This window comes from Delphinus delphis, chromosome 19 (assembly GCF_949987515.2).
Source record: "Delphinus delphis chromosome 19, mDelDel1.2, whole genome shotgun sequence".
Classification (NCBI taxonomy): Eukaryota; Metazoa; Chordata; class Mammalia; order Artiodactyla; family Delphinidae; genus Delphinus; species Delphinus delphis.
In genome coordinates this window covers 16,902,439-16,919,289 of record NC_082701.1, presented here as the reverse complement: position 1 = coordinate 16,919,289, position 16,851 = coordinate 16,902,439, and the positions used below count along the sequence as shown (strand labels likewise).

The window sequence follows — 16,851 nt, the reverse complement described above, 5'->3', positions numbered from 1 at the left end:
CTGAAAATTGCATAATACTAAAGTGCTGCCCATGTTTTTCTGTGGATGTATAGTTAGTTCCCTGGGCTTGTGGTCATAATTAACGTGGATGAGAAGGATTACTACATTTCTCTTCTCCATGCCCCTTCCCTACGCCAAAGGGAAGGTGATTTTTATTACAGATAAATTCATATTTTTTCCTTTTGTTTTTATTTTATTTATTAATCGGCCTACAATATTATGTTAGGTTCAGGTTACTACATAGTGATTCAATATTTTTGTGCATTACAAAATGATCACCATGACCCTCTAGGTCCGTCCTGTTGCTGCAAATGGCAAGATTCTTTTATATTTAATGGCTGAGTAATATTTCTTCCTTTTACTCCTCACATATTAGAAAATCCTGTTGGCTTCTCTCCAAACTATATTCAAAATTGACCACATCTCCACCACTGCCCCTCCAGTCCCCTGGACCCCAGCAGAGCTGCCTAAATGAGCTCCTTTTCACTCCATTGACCCTTTAAGGTCTTCCTCGCAAAGGAGTCAGAGTGATCCAGTTAGAATGTGAGTTATATTACATCAAAGGAGTCCTATAACAAGCCTAATTTTATTGAGTTTCAGTAACTACTGCTGTGATGGTGGAGAACTAACTGGCTGTATTCTAGGACCTCGTGGTGGGTGGTTTAAACTCTTCATGAAATTAGCAAATGGTGACTTTTTTTTTTTTTTTTTTTTTTTTTTTTTTTGCAAATGGTGACTTTTGAAGAATGGATTTGCTGTCTGGTGGGTCCAAACATTTTAGCCATTAGTAATCTTGCATGTTGCCCCTATTTTTCCTGCCAACTTCCCAACAGTCAGACTGTCCTTTTTATTTTTTAATTTATTATTTTTTTTGCGGTACGCGGGCCTCTCACTGTTGTGGCCTCTCCCATTGCGGAGCACAGGCTCCGGATGCGCAGGCTCAGCAGCCATGGCTCATGGGCCCAGCCGCTCCGCGGCATGTGGGATCTTCCCGGACCGGGGCATGAACCTGTGTCCCCTGCATCGGCAGGCAGGCAGGCAGGCAGGCAGGCAGGCAGGCGGACTCTCAAGCACTGTGCCACTAGGGAAGCCCCAGTCTGTCCTTTTTAATTTAAATTTTCTTCTCCCCACTTCTAAAAAACAAATTACAGCATACTATTCATTTGTAAATTTACCTTTTCTAGGTTTTCTTAGTTCAGAAGTGTAGTCAGTCTGATGGCTAGGTTCTTTTGTTTCTCACATAAGGATCTAAATAAAAACAGTATAAAATGGGACCTAATATTTATAAACCTTTCTTTCTATTAGGAATGGCAAAGGGATAATATGTCAGCTTCCACCCTGTCAGTTTTGCATTGGAGACTAAGGATCTCCTCAAATTGCAGGATAACCTCGTTTGCTTAGTTATGATCAGAGTCCAGAACTTACTGGCAGCCTGTCAAATCTTTGGTGGGGAGTTTTGAATGTTCTTCATTTTTTTGGTCTGATGTGATGTAACAGACATGACTTTGAGTCTCATGTAAGCCCCAGACATTCAGAAGCTGTGGGCACTCCTGTCTGCCAGAGTGGGCTGCTCCAGACAGCTGGTCAGGCAGCTGTTGGGTGGGCCTGGGAAGCACAGAGGGAAAGGGCCGAGGGCCAGCACAGATTTTCCCTCCTAGACATGGTGGTGCGATCTCAGTGTCAGAAGGAACCCAGAGGTCCTCTCATTCCACTGCCCTTCCCGTCAGCAGAATTCCTTCTGCAGTGTCCCCACAAGTTGCCACTTAAGCAGGGCACAAGCATCTTCAGTGACAGGCACGCTCCTGAGGCAGCCCATTGCACCTGCATTTCTCTTGACTCCGTATCACCTTGACCTCCTGTAGTTTTACCCACTGATCTTCCATCTCCTTACAAGTCGAACCTCTCTTTATGTCACAGCTTCTAGATATTTGAAGACAGCTGTCAGTCCCCTCAATGAATCTTTTCTCCAGGCAAAATATTTCCAGTTATATAAATTTGTTTTTCATATGTCATGGTATCTAATTCCTTTGCCGTCCTAGTCATTCTTTGTCCCTCCAGTTCGCTTGTGTCTTAGAGTGTGGGGTCCAGCACCAACCACGTAACATTCCCAGGATGTTCTGACTGACGCGCTGTAGCATCGGCTTTTTGTTGCCCGTATTTTAGAAACTGAGCTGCTGTCACTACTGTTGATACAGCCTAGGATCAAGTTAGTTCTTTTGGCAGCCACTTCCCATTTTTGTCTCACAGAAGGCTTATTGTCAGCTAACCATCCAGTTGTTATTACGATTAATGTCACGTGGACTACTGCTAAGAGAGTCTTTTGCATCCTGTGTCTGGAGTGTGTGCTGGATCCCTCCTGGGCACCTCCTCTGAGATCCTATTGGCCCCGCCTCTGCCTCCAGCCAATGTGGCATGACCAGATCTGTGCAGGTTTCAGCCACCTTTCCTGAGATACAGTGTGGTGGTCCCTTTCTCTGACCTGTCTTTTGCTTCCTGGGATTCCTCTGCTGCTGTATAGTGTGGGATGCTGGGAAGACTTCTGATACCACTACCTGGGGTTGGGCCATACGTCACAGGTTAAGGGCACAAGACTCCCTCACTTCAGACACCAGCTGGAAATTTGGGACTCCCCAGACCACCCTCACTTTTTTCCAGCTGTCTGCAAATTTGGCAGTTCCAAATATCCCCTCAGGTTCAATATTCATTAAAACAACTCACAGGACTCAGGGGAGCGCTATACTTACAATTACAGTTCTGTTATGGCAAAAGGATACAAATGAACCAGCCAAAGGAAGAGATGCATAGGGCGAGATCTGAGAGGTACCACCCACAAAGCTTGCATCGTCCTCTTCCCATGGGGTCAGAATGCATTACCCTTCTGGCACATCGCTGTGTGACATACGCAGAGCATTGCCAACCAGGGAAGCTTATCTGAACTTGGATGTCCATAGATTTTTATTGGGTCTTCATCATGTAGGCATGATGTAGAAATGAAGTGATTAAAAATAAGCCTAACCTTTTCTCTCTCTATTCTTATTATTGTTAATCTGGTGAAGGGCTATGATGCCTCTGAAGAAGGCTAGTTGGGTGTACAGGAGGCTTCCCAACTCTAAAGATTATATATCCTTCTGTATTGATTGCTTTCGGTGAAACCACATGTGTAAGCAGGGAGACGCTGTAAGGATATAAACAGCTGCCTTCCCAGGTTCAGATTACTAACACACTTGTGCTTTCTTTCTAGGTCTGATTTTTGTGGTCGACAGTAATGACAGAGAGCGCGTCAATGAAGCCCGAGAAGAACTAACCAGAATGTTAGCCGAAGATGAGCTCAGAGATGCAGTTTTATTGGTGTTTGTGAATAAACAGGTATGTCGCTGGCTTTCCGAATCCTGGGACTGAAAGGTACCGCCAGCTGCTCACTTAAAAACAGAGATATCTAATTAGCTGCCTGCCTTCCTCTCTCCTGTCCTTAGCCTTTCTTTCCACCTCTTTGTTAGCATGTCTTAGATTCATTCACTCGCTCAACAAATATCGACTGAGCATTTACTAAGATCTAGGCATTGTTTTAGGTATTGGTGATATAGATATAGCAGTAAGCCAGACAGATGAAAATCCCTGTGTTCATGGAGTTTATGTTCTAGTGGGAGGAGAGTCAGTCAATAAACCACAGGTAATATGTCTGGGGGGAGTGTCGTGGAGGAGGGGGCAGATGCGGGGAAGGACTAGAATGCCTCTCTGATAAGATGACATCTGATAAGATGACACCTGAAGGCCGGCAGGAAGGCAGCCAGTGCAGCTGGGACGGGATTGGGGATGGGGGGAAGCAAAGGAGGAGATGAGATTGGATCATCTGGGGTCTATCCTTGGGGCAACTCGGCTTCTGTGTAAATATAACCAAAAGCAGTGAAAGAGGAGTAGGAGGAGGGTGTAGAAACATCCAGCCTCAGGAAGCTGAACTAAGCGTGGAAAAGAAGGCAGAATCCTGTGGAATGTACCAGCCTGAGATAAACCAGGGGCACGTTTTGATGTGTGTCCCCGCACTTTCTCCTCCATGCGTACATTCGTTATGTAATCGAGATCGTACTGTTTGGACAGTGTTGCATCCTGTTTTGTCTCTTTATTGAAGGCATTTTCTCTTGTCATCTAGCCCTTTGTAAACATGGTTTTAAATGGTGGGTGGATCGTCATTCACTCGGCCATTAGATTCGATGTCAGTTTGAAGTTCACTAGTGAACACAACGGACTTCCATAAAAGAAAATGACATTTGTTCTTTTTAATTATAAAAGCAGAACATGCTCATGGTATAAATATGCAGACAGTTCACAATATCAAGTGAAACATTCTAGCCCCACTCTTCAGGGTAAAACATTGTTAAATGTCTTATATTCCTTTCCAGAGATAAAACTTTCTGTGCCTATATGAGCAGTTATATGATTGTATTCATATTTAAATTCTGGAGATCATATTCTGCATTCTGGTTTTTTTTTATATAACTTTTTTTCCCCCCAAATGTATTTATTTATTTATTTATTTATGGCTGTGTTGGGTCTTCGTTTCTGTGCATGGGCTTTCTCTAGTTGTGGCAAGCGGGAGTCACTCTTCATCGTGGTGCACAGGCCTCTCACTATCGCGGCCTCTGTTGTTGCGGAGCACAGGCTCCAGATGCTCAGGCTCAGTAATTGTGGCGCACGGGCACAGTTGCTCCGCGGCATGTGGGATCTTCCCAGACCAGGGCTCGAACCCTTGTCCCCTGCATTGGCAGGCAGATTCTCAACCACTGCGCCACCAGGGAAGCCCTCTGCATTCTGTTTTGTAACCTGCTTCTTCACTTAGCATATCTTTGATGTCCTTCCAAATCATTGCGTCTAGATCTACCTTGTTCTTTAATGCTAATTTATTCAAATTTGGTTTGAGCTTACTACGTGCTAGGTGTAGTTCTAGGCACTTGGAACACATCAGAGAACAAGATAGAGATTCCTGCCCTGGTAAAGTTTGCATTCTAGTTACGAGAGGCAGATAATAAACACACTAAGTAAGTCAATTTTATAATATAGTAACTTGTGGTGAGGGCTGTAGGTAGAGCAGGACAGTTAGGAGGGGTCACGGGGCTCAGGTCACGAAGGCCTTGCAGAGCATCCTGAGGACTCGGGCTGTTACCCCGAGAGAGACGGAGATGTCACAGGGTTTTGATAGAAGAATGACTTTCACTGACTTTCACTGACTGCTGGGTTGTGTTTAGACTTTCTGGGAGCAAGAGCAGAAGCTTTGAGACCAATTTGGAAGTAATTTCAGTAAAACCCAAGTGAGAAGTGATGGTGGTGGGATCCGGGTATAGCTGTGCAGGTGGTGAGAAGTGGCCAGATTCTGGATATATTTTGAGGGTAGAGCTGGTAGGATTTCCTCATGTGGAGTTTGTGAGAGGAGAGAGAGAGAGAGAAAAAAAAAATTAAGGATGATTTCAAGGTTTGGAGCCTGAGCCACTGGAAGGCTAGAGATAAGACTGTGGCTTAAGGGCAGATGTTGGGGGAAGAGCATAATGTTCCATTGTGAGGATATAACATTTGTCAACTGACTTTTGAATATTCTCTCTCAAGGATCTTCCCAATGCTATGAACGCAGCAGAGATAACGGACAAGCTTGGTTTACATTCCCTCCGCCAGAGAAACTGGTACATTCAGGCTACTTGTGCTACCAGTGGAGATGGGCTTTACGAAGGCCTGGACTGGCTCTCCAACCAGCTCAAAACCCAGAAGTGATGGGCAGCGCTGCGTTCCCTGTGCGTCGTGGCAAAGTCAGCTGGCCTCTGCTGTGTGCGTGTGTGCGTGTGAGGAGCTGAGCGTGGGCGCGTGGCCGGGCGTGGGAGCAGCTTCCCACATGGTGCCTTATACGCCCTCTAAGGAAACCAGTCCTACATGGTACAAACAGCCAGCGTTACATTTTATATGCCACCTTCCATTTCCATAGCTTTGGTGACCAGTTTTGCAGTCGACGGAGGAGTCCCGAGGGCTCCCTGGTGCCCGATAGCCAGAGTGGTCTTCGTGGTGGGAAGAAGGGGGAGGGTGGGCCGTGGACTGACTTCCTTTGTGTGGTTCTAGTCCAGGTGTGGGCTCTCTGCATACCTGGGGGTCCTGTCAGACTTGGCATCCTTTCGTAAAAAGGAAGGAACTGTCATTCTTTCCCATCACTGCCAGAGCTAGCAGCTCACTTCTCAGTGCTTTAAAGCAAATGATCCTCAAAGACAAAAAGGCCCTTGCTTACCGCAGATGTTAAGTTGTTAAGATGTTAAGATCTGAGCTTAAGTTATTTTCCAGCCCAGACACCCTGGTTTAATGTACTTCATTGGGAGGAATCAGTGATCTTTTTTCATTAGAAAAAAATCCCGTAACACTAGACCCCGTAACAGTAGAAATCATCTAGCCCTGCCCTTCCTTGCCTCGTATTTGCCAAATGGAGACCCTTTGGGGGTGGGAACCCAGTGCACAGCCAAGGCTTTTGCTCGCAGGGCCGCTTTAAGGAGGGGAGGGGCCGTCGTGTTTGTGTCCCTACATGGCTGTGTCCTGAGGCTGCTGCCGCCACGCCTCTGCGCTGAGTGTTCTCGCTCCCTGGCTGGAATCGTCACCGTGTACAGTATCTTAGCCCAACTTGCAGTTTAGGTTAGCTGTGTTCCCAGAACCACACACCTGTGAGTTCTGAGAGTTTGTGAGAGAATCAAGAGGTTCATTCGGGGAACGAGACTCCCAGCAGCCGAGCTGGTTGGTGCTAAATTTCGCTATGAAGAATGTCTCGTCCAGACCACTCTCCGTGGCACTGACTCCTTCTTCTGGTTGGCAGCAATGTCTTCCGTGGAAACGTGCTTTATGTTGTCCTCAAATTGTAACAATGGCCTGGAAATGTGCTGGATTCACTCAGTAGTCTAGAGCTCTTTTGCTCAGACACCTGTTGGCCACATTTGTACCTAAGCTGTTCCGCGACTACCTTTTAAAATTCCTTTTTCAAAAAAAATCTTCATTTCAGATTACAGAGGAGGAGAATGTAAGATGAATTTTAACAAAAGTAAACCTTGTTTACTGATAACAATGAAGTTGCTCTTACTAGGAAGAAATTTCGTGCCATGATAAATGTGGAGTTTTTTTCCTTAAAACATTGACTTTAAAGAATGTTCCTTGCAATACTGGCAATGAAGTCCAGATTTGATTTTTAACCATGGAGTTAAGTCCTGAGAAAGATTTAGATTGTACGCCTCAAAGTGGCAGGGACTGTGTCTTAGACGTTTGTGTTTATGCTTAGTACCGTGTATGTGGTACGGTGCAGTGCCTCATTAAACACTTGTTGATTGGTTGGACAGTAAAGAACTTGCTCTGGAGGAGGAGAGGACAGCCATGTGCTGGATGTCTCGAGCTACTACTTTAAAATCCCTTTCCCTCTCCATCTTAGCAGACTTGCTGTTGAAAAGTCCCAGGGCACTTGGTACGAAAGGCAGAGCCCGCAGAGGTGCTGTCCCGGCCCTTCTGCTTTCAGCAGTGCTCCCCATTCTTACCTTACATGACACTTTCAACTACTGTCTTTCTCTTTCTGTGAATTTGGAGCTGGTCATTTGGGGTTTATGGGCGGGGGCACTTCAGTGTACTGGGTTTGAGCAAAGACTTGGGTCCCTGAAAGCCATGTTCACACCCCAGCTGTGTCCTCACTAGCTGCTTGGCCTCAGGCCTGTTACTCTTTGACTCCATATCTCTGAGCCTCAGTTTGCTTAACTGTTAAATGAGGATAATACCTACCTCATAGGGTTGTGAGACCTTTGTATGCCTTGCCTGGTGTTTCCCTGGGGATATCTTGATGTCTAAGGTGTGAATAGCAGTGCTGGCCACAAACTGATCAGTATTATTTACGGGAACAGTTAAGTGGGGTGGGATGGGGGGCTATGTTTAATCTTTCCCACTCTATTCACCTAATCCTGCTGAATCCTCTGTCCTTTTCTAACCATGGGAAGTGCTAATAAGACCATTTGGGATGCTTGTTTAAAAAACCATATTGCTGTGTCCCACACTCACTGTTTTTCTTTTTTTTTTTTTAAGTGTGATTTTTAGCATATTCAGAGAGTTGTGCGACCACCCTACTAATTGTTCATCACCCCCAAAAGAAACCCTGGATCCATGAGCATCCAGTGCCTATTCCTCCCTTCCCCACGGCCCCCGGGCCACCACTAATGTACTTCCTGTTTCTATGGATTCACCTGTTCTGGGCAGGTGAGGGGTCTGGGGAGCTGGGGGGTGCTTTGGGAAGGGCTGAGGTGCTGTTGGCCTGAACACAGCTTCAGTCCTGAGGCATCAGCCTGATGACAGATGAGGCAGAGCCCCAGGGAAAAGACTGCCCCAGAGTTAGGTGACTGGAATTTATTACCTTGAGAGGGAAAGAGGTGCTTCTAATAATTATGCAGGGACATGGGGCATAAAAGGGGATGTATGATTGTCCTATCAGAATGGCGAGAGTTCTGAATCTGGAATCAAAGGCCAAGGCTGAAATTCGGGCTCTGCTCGTTCACTAGCTGGGTTCAACTGGACTCAACCTCTGACTCCCAGTTTCCTTGCCTGGAAAGGAAGTTCCCAGGCTTACCTGGGGTACAGCTCTGTGTGAATACTAAGAATATGGGGGTAATGGTGGGGGGTCCATGAGTCAATTCTGTATATTGTGGGTCATGTACTTTGATCTCTTTAAAATGCCTTAACAGGGCTGAGAATATTTGCATGTGAGTTTCTGAAGACAGGTAGCTTTATACTCCTGTGGAGGTAGATTTCAAGTGAAAGGAAGCATGACATCTTGAAGTGACCTGAGTCCTTTGTCCACGGGTATCTGGAGGTTGTCAAACAGTACACAGAAAATCTGACAATATGCTCTGAGGACCCTTTTTTCTTTTGAAATTTTTGATATTCTTTTCACCCTTTCTGGCAGCAACCTTACTGAGATACATTTCCATAAAGTTCCCCCATTACACTTCGCTGGTTTTATTCGATAGTATCCTCCCAGATTTGTACAACCATCACTGCAGTCAATTTTAGGACATTTTCATCACCTTGAAATGGAACCCTGTAGGCTGTAGCAGTCACTCCCCATTTCTTTCATACCTCTCGGCCGTAGGCCTTTACTAACCACTGGTCTGCGTGCGTTCGGCTCCGGACACGCAGGCTCAGCGGCCATGGCTCATGGGCCCAGCTGCTCTGCGGCATGTTAGATATTCCAGGACCGGGGCATGAACCCGTGTCCCCTGCATCGGCAGGCGAACTCTCAACCACTGCGCCGCCAGGGAAGGCCGGTGGGGACACTTTTTAAACTTTGCTTTTTACCACCAGGTGAACTTAGAGGAGTATCACAGTTAAGAACTTTTCTCCTATTTTGATTTTCATTCTTTTACTCTAATGCACGGCATGGGAAGGCTTCTAGGAGGATGCTGTGACCAACACGCAAGCCTTGGAGGGACCTCTGAACTAGGTGACTTCCAAGGTGTGTCCAAATCCTTAGACCAGCTACTAATTTGGTCAGTAAATAGCTTGCTGCAGCTCACTGCCACTAGGTGGTGCTGCTGCGCCACCCCACTGACACGCAGCCCTTGCCGGGGTGGGTCGCGGGGTTCCCAAGTGTGGGAGAATCCATCCTCTTGCTTGGACAGCAAGAGTGACCCAGAAAACTACAGCCAGGGATATGCCTGGAAGAGAAAGACAAAGTAGGCACCCAGAGCACCCAGGAATTGACTGCCAATAATTATAAAGGTGGCCCCGACAATTGTAATCGTGAAGCAGTAATCTCTGCTATTTACTGAGCATACTGGGTACTCTTCTAGGTGCTTTGCACACATCATGTCTAATCATCACACCCAGCAAGGCACTTGTATTATATCTGCTTTGCAAAGGGGAAAACCGAGGTTCAAGGATACAAAGTGATTTGCTGGTGGCCACGTGATCATGATTCAAATGCAGGTCTGGGGCACCAGGGCCCATGTCCTTCCAGTACATACTACTGCCGTGGGCTCTGACCTCCAGAGATTGCCAGAGGTGGAGGGAAGGCAGCAAAAGTGCCCAGTGGAGACGTCTGGGGAGGGACACAGCAGCACGCGCAGAGCTGTGTCAGCTGACACGCCAGGGGAATGAGCAGTGGATGAAGGGGAAGAGCCAGGGCACAGACATGCGCTGAGGCCAGTGGAGACCCAGACCTACCCTGGATGCTGATAATGTTCTTGGGAAGCAAAAGTGATAATCACAGTGTTCTAAAACTGGATTGTGGCGATGGTTGTGTAACTATAAATTTACTAAGAACCATCAACTTGTTTGCTTACCGTGGGTGAATTGTATGATACACGAATATTCAGTAAAGCTGTACGAAGTTTATAATCAGGAAACCAATAGCAATGAGGGTGCCAACTCGGCAGGTCTCAGCAGTGCTGTAGGCACTTTGAGAAGAGAGGGAGAGTAGCATCTCAGCGTAGAAAGCCTGACCAATGGCTGTCCAGCATCTGCTTGAACGCTTTCAGTGTCAGGGAGCTTAGTACCTCATAAAGCAGCCCATTCTGGCTTGAGATAACTCTCTCTAATCCTTAGAAAGTTGAAATCTATCTCTTAGCCTGTTGTGCAGAATAAACCTCTTTGCTTTGCCATATGCCATCTCTTTCAGCGCTTGAGGACAGTCGTTGCATTCCCCCCAAGTCATTTTTATCCTGTATAGAAGTCCCCAAGGTTTTTCATAGGACAAGATTTCCAGCCTCTCCTGTTCTCCTAGTGGCTCTCCCTGCCATACTTGCTTTGATCTGTCAGCATCCTTCCTAAAATGCGGGGCCAGTGGTGGGCCCGATATTCTGCAGATGCCAGCCCAGTACTATGGTTAACAGATTGGATCCTAGAGTTAAGGCTCTCTGGATTCAAATCCTCACTCCACTACAGGCCAGCTGTATGACCATGGTTAAAAGTACAAACTTCTCTGAGCCTCAATGTCTCCGTCTGAATTATTGTCAGGGTGGTGCTGACTCTCATTTTCTGAGGGGTTCTGCTGTCCAACCCCTTTAGGTGGGCTTGGCCTGGCTTGGTGATGGCTAGAGTAAAGGACAGCAATCCAAAATAGCAAGCTGTCACAACTGCTAATCAGCCCAGTGGATACACACAAACCAGTAGGGGAAGGGGATCTGCCATCTCTGCCTACAGGGCTTTCCTCCCAAGGAGCTTTGGTCCCTGGTAGAGGGGGTGTGGTGATGGGGAAGGAGTGGCAACCAACATCAGCTGATGGGCCTGACTCAGACGCTCAAGGAGTTACTTCCTTACATATTTGTAACTCCCTTCTTTTTCTTTCCTCAACATTTTTATTTGAAAATTTTCAAACATACAGTTGAAAGCAGGATTTAGAAAATCTTCACCTAGATGCAAACAATTGTTCACTTTGTTCCATTGGTTCTTTAGATCTCTGTTTATATACACTTCTTTTGCTGATTCATTTGAAAATAACATGCAAACACCACGACTCTTTACCCCTAAAAATTTCAGCCCAGATCTCCTAAACGTGAAGATATTCTGAACATAAACACAAGAGAATTATCACACCTGAGAAAAGCTGTACTCATTTCGTAATATCTCATTTCCAGTTCATATTTAAATTTTCTCAATTGTCTACCAGTTGTCATTTATAGCAGGTTTTTTTTTTCCAAACCAGAATCCAATCAAGTTTTATCCATTACATTTGTTTATTTTTTAAAAATTTTTATTTATTTATTTATTTTTGGCTGCGCTGGGTCTTCGTTGCTGCTGCGCACGGGCTTTCTCTAGTTGTCGCAAGCGGGGGCTATTCTTCGTTGCGGTGCGCGGGCTTCTCATTGTGGTGGTTTCTCTTGTTTCACAGGCTCTAGGCACATGGGCTTCAGTAGTTGTGACGCACGGGCTTACTTGCTCCGCGGCAAGTGGGATCTTCCCGGACCAGGGCTCGAACCCGTGTCGCCTGCATTGGCAGGCAGATTCTTAACCACTGAGCCACCAGGGAAGTCCCTGTTTATGTTTCTTTAATCTTTTTTAAGCTGTAGCAGTCTGTCCACCTATTTCTTTTTTCATGGCTTTTTTTTTTTTTTTTTTTGGCTATGCCGTGCGACCTGCGGGATCTTAGTTCCCCAACTAGGGATCGAACCTATGCCCCCTGCAGTAGAAGCATGGAGTCTTAACCACTGGACCGCCAGGGAAGTCCCCATGGCATTGTTTTCAAGAGAATGTCTTCTTAATCTCACCCTTTATCCACTGCACAAACCCCTCTCCCAAACAACCCCCAGGGTGGGGCTCACTGGACAATGTGTTGCTCCACAATTTAGTTATTGTTATTCCAGCCCTTTCTCTTTGCAATGCATTCACTTGAGGAGGAGGACACCACACTGAGACCCCTAGGCTGGGTCTACATAATTCAGCCTTAGTCAGGTCAATGGCTCCATTTGGTTGAAATCTAACTTGATTCACTGCTCACCTCCCCCTGAGGGTCCCAGGAATGTAAACACCCTAATTCTCCCACCACCACTGTTTGTCTCTTATGATGTTGCCCTCAATTCACGGACTCCACACATTATATTTCTGCTCAGTCTTACATACAAACAGACTTTTCCCTCTGCCAGGATGATTGACATCCTTTTTGATCAAAACGATACAAGAAGTATCAAGAAATCACTCATGTAGGCACAGCACAGTACTGGCATACAGTAAGCACTCAATAAATATGAGCTGTTGTTGCTGGAGCAGTGTGCGCTGGGACCGTTCTTCCTCGAAACTCCTGTATAGCCGAAGGTTGCCATTGTGCTTTGGCAGATACTTCATGCTAATGTAACACATTAGCTTCTGATCATTTCCAATCTCTTTGTCAGATCTCTTCCACGAACTGCCGTGAAACCACATCCCTCTTCTACATTTGTTCAGCTGCTTTCAGGAACCTCATTAATGACACTTGTCTCTTTTCATTTCTTCTAGGCCCTGGCCCATCATCCTAATCTGTTGGCTTCATTTTTTTTTTTTTTGAATTTTTGAATATTATTTTATTTATTTTTTTATACAGCAGGTTCTTATTAGTTATCCATTTCATACATATTAGTATATATATGTCAATCCCAATCTCCCAATTCATCACACCACCACCACCCTGCCACTTCCCCCCTTGGTGTCCATACGTTTGTTCTCTACATCTGTGTTTCTATTTCTGCCCTGCACACTGGTTCATCTGTACCATTTTTCTCAGTTCCACATATATGCGTTAATATACGATATTTGTTTTTCTCTTTCTGACTTACTTCGCTCTGTATGACAGTCTCTAGATCCATCCACATCTCTACACTTGACCCAATTTCGTTCCTTTTTATGGCTGAGTAATATTCCATTGTATATATGTACCACTTCTTCTTTATCCATTCATCTGTCGATGGGCATTTAGGTTGCTTCCATGACCTGTATATTGTAAATAGTGCTGCAATGAATACTGGGGTGCGTGTGTCTTTTTGAATTATGGTTTTCTCTGGGTATATGCCCAGTAGTGGGATTGCTGGGTCATATGGTAATTCTATTTTTAGTTTTTTAAGGAACCTCCATACTGTTCTCCATAGTGGCTGTATCAATTTACATTCCCACCAACAGTGCAAGAGGGATCCCTTTTCTCCACACCTTCTCCAGCATTTGTTGTTTGTACATTTTCTGATGATGCCCATTCTAACTGGTGTGAGGTGATACCTAATTGTAGTTTTGATTTGCATTTCTCTAATAATTAGCAATGTTGAGCAGCTTTTCATGTGCTTCTTGGCCATCTGTATGTCTTCTTTGGAGAAATGTCTATTTAGGTCTGCTGCCCATTTTTGGATTGGGTTGTTTGTTTTTTTAATGTTGAGCTGCATGAGCTGTTTATATATTTTGGAGAAAATTCTTTGTCCATCGATTTGTTTGCAAATATTTTCTCCCATTCTGAGCATTGTCTTTTCCTCTTGTTTGTAGTTTTCTTTGCTGTGCAAAAGCTTTTAAGTTTCATTAGGTCCCGTTTGTTTATTTTTATTTCCATTCCTCTAGGAGGTGGATCAAAAAAGATCTTGCTGTGATTTATGTCAAAGAGCGTTCTTCCTATGTTTTCCTCTAAGAGTTTTACAGTGTCCGGTCTTACATTTAGGTGTCTAACCCATTTTGAGTTTATTTTTGTGTATGGTGTTAGGGAGTGTTCTAATTTCGTTCTTTTACATGTAGCTGTCCAGTTTTCCCAGCACCGCTTATTGAAGAGACTGTCTTTTCTCCATTGTATATCCTTGCCGCCTTTGTCATAGATTAGCTGACCATAGGTGTGTGGGTTTATCTCTGGGCTTTCTATCTTGTTCCATTGATCTATGTTTCTGTTTTTGTGCCAGTACCATATTATCTTGATTACTGTAGCTTTGTAGTGTAGTCCGAAGTCAGGGAGTCTGATTCCTCCAGCTCTGTGTTTTTCCCTCAAGACTGCTTTGGCTGTTCGGGGTCTTTTGTGTCTCCATACAAATTTTAAGATTTTTTGTTCTAGTTCTGTAAAAGATGCCACTGATAATTTGATAGGGATTGCATTGAATCTGTAGATTGCTTTGGGTAGTATAGTCATTTTCACAATATTGATTCTTCCAATCCAAGAACATGGTATATCTCTCCATCTGTTGGTATCATCTTTAATTTCTTTCATCAGTGTCTTATAGTTTTCTGCATACAGGTCTTTTGTCTCCCTAGGTAGGTTTATTCCTAGGTATTTTATTCTTTTTGTCGCAATGGTAAATGGGAGGGTTTCCTTAATTTCTCTTTCTGACCTTTTGTTGTTAGTGTATAGGAATGCAAGAGATTTCTGTGCATTAATTTTGTGTCCTGCAACTTTACCAAATTCATTGATTAGCTCTAGTAGTTTTCTGGTGGCATCTTTAGGATGCTCTATGTATAGTATCATGTCAAGTGCACACAGTTGACAGTTTTACTTCTTCTTTTCCAATTTGTATTCCTTTTATTTCTTTTTCTTCTCTGATTGCCGTAGCTAGGACTTCCAAAACTATGTTGAATAATAGTGGTGAGAGTGGACATCCTTGTCTTGTTCCTGATCTTAGAGGAAAAGCTTTCAGTTTTTCACCATTGAGAATGATGTTTGCTGTGGGTTTGTCATATATGGCCTTTATTATGTTGAAGTAGGTTCCCTCTATGCCCACTTTCTGAAGAGTTTTTATCATAAATGGGTGTTGAATTTTGTCAAAAGCTTTTTCTGCATCTATTGAGATGATCATATGTTTTTTCTTCAATTTGTTAATATGGTGTATCACATTGATTGGTTTATGTATATTGAAGAATGCTTGTTTCTCTGGGATAAATCCCACTTCATCATGGTGTATGATGCTTTTAATATGTTGTTGGATTCTGTTTGCTAGTATTTTGTTGAGGATTTTTGCATCTATATTCATCAGTGATACTGGTCTGTAATTTTCTTTTTTTGTAGTATATTTGTCTGGTTTTGGTATCAGGGTGATGGTGGCCTCACAGAATGAGTTTGGGAGTTTTCTTTCCTCTGCAACTTTTTGGAAGAGTTTGAGTAGGATGGGTGTTAGCTCTCCTCTAAGTGTTTGATAGAATTCATCTGTGAAGCCATCTGGTCCTGGACTTTTGTTTGTTGGAAGATTTTTATTTTATTTTATTTATTTTTAAAATTTATTTAGGCTGTGTTGGGTCTTTGTTGCTCTACATGGGCTTTCTCTAGTTGTGGTGAGCGGGGGCTACTCTTCACTGTGGTGTGCGGGCTTCTCATCGCGGTGGCTCCTCTTGTTGAGGAGCACGGGCTCCAGGCGCATGGACTTCAGTAGTTGTGGCACATGGGCTCAGTAGTTGTGGTGCACGGGCTTAGGTGCTCCACGGCACGTGGGATCTTCCCGGACCGGGGATAGAACCCCTGTCCCCTTCATTAGCAGGTAGATTCTTAACCACTGTGCCACCAGGGAAGTCCTGGAAGATTTTTAATCACAGTTTCAATTTCATTACTTGTGATTGGTCTGTTCATATTTTCTATTTCTTCCTGATTCAGTTTTGGAAGTTTATACTTTTCTAAGAATTTGTCCATTTCTTCCAGGTTGTCCATTTTATTGGCATAGAGTCTCTTTGTATGGTCTCTTAGGGTGCTTTGTATTTTTGCGGTGTCTGTTGTAACTTCTCCTTTTTCATTTCTAATTTTATTGATTTGAGTCCTCTCCCTCTTTTTCTTGATGAGTCTGGCTAATGGTTTATCAATTTTGTTAATCTTCTCAAAGAACCAGTTTTAGTTTTATTGATCTTTGCTATTGTTTTCTTTGTTTCTATTTCACTTATTTCTGCTCTGATCTTTATGATTTCTTTCATTCTGCTAACTTTGGGTTTTGTTTGTTCTTCTTTCTCTAGTTCCTTTAGGTGTAAGGTTAGATTGTTTATTTGAGATTTTTCTTGTTTCTTGAGGTAGGCTTGTATTGCTATAAACTTCCCTCTTAGAACTGCTTTTGCTGCATCCCATAGGTTTTGGAGTGTTGTATTTTCATTGTAATTTGTCTCTAGGTATTTTTTGATTTCCTCTTTGATTTCTTCAGTGATCTCTTGGTTGTTTAGTAACGTATTGTTTAGCCTCCATGTGTTTGTGTTTTTTTTATTTCCCTGTAATTGATTTCTAATCTCGTAGTGTTGTGGTTAGAAAAGATGCTTGATATGATTTCAATTTTCTTAAATTTACTGAGACTTGATTTGTGACCCTGGAGAATGTCCCATGTGTACTTGAGAAGAAAGAGTAATCTGCTGTTTTTGGAAGGCATGTCCTATAAATATCAATTAAATCTATCTGGTCTATTGTGTCATTTA

The 16,851-nt window shown here is 44.0% G+C and overlaps 1 protein-coding gene across 9 annotated transcripts in view; it reads left to right on the top strand.

Annotated features, from left to right (window-relative positions):
* The window catches only part of LOC132414886 (ADP-ribosylation factor 2), a 104,248-nt gene that overhangs the window by 7,679 nt on the left and 79,718 nt on the right, over nt 1-16,851 (top strand). For 5 of the 9 annotated variants that reach the window (XM_059997866.1, XM_059997865.1, XM_059997863.1 and 2 more), the window contains exon 4: nt 3,242-3,366. In XM_059997866.1, the coding sequence (XP_059853849.1) occupies nt 3,242-3,366 (125 nt within the window). Of the gene's footprint in view, nt 1-3,241; nt 3,367-5,595; nt 8,176-16,851 lie in introns of those variants that run through there. The other 4 variants (XM_059997860.1, XM_059997861.1, XM_059997859.1 and 1 more) reach the window with 1 other exon arrangement.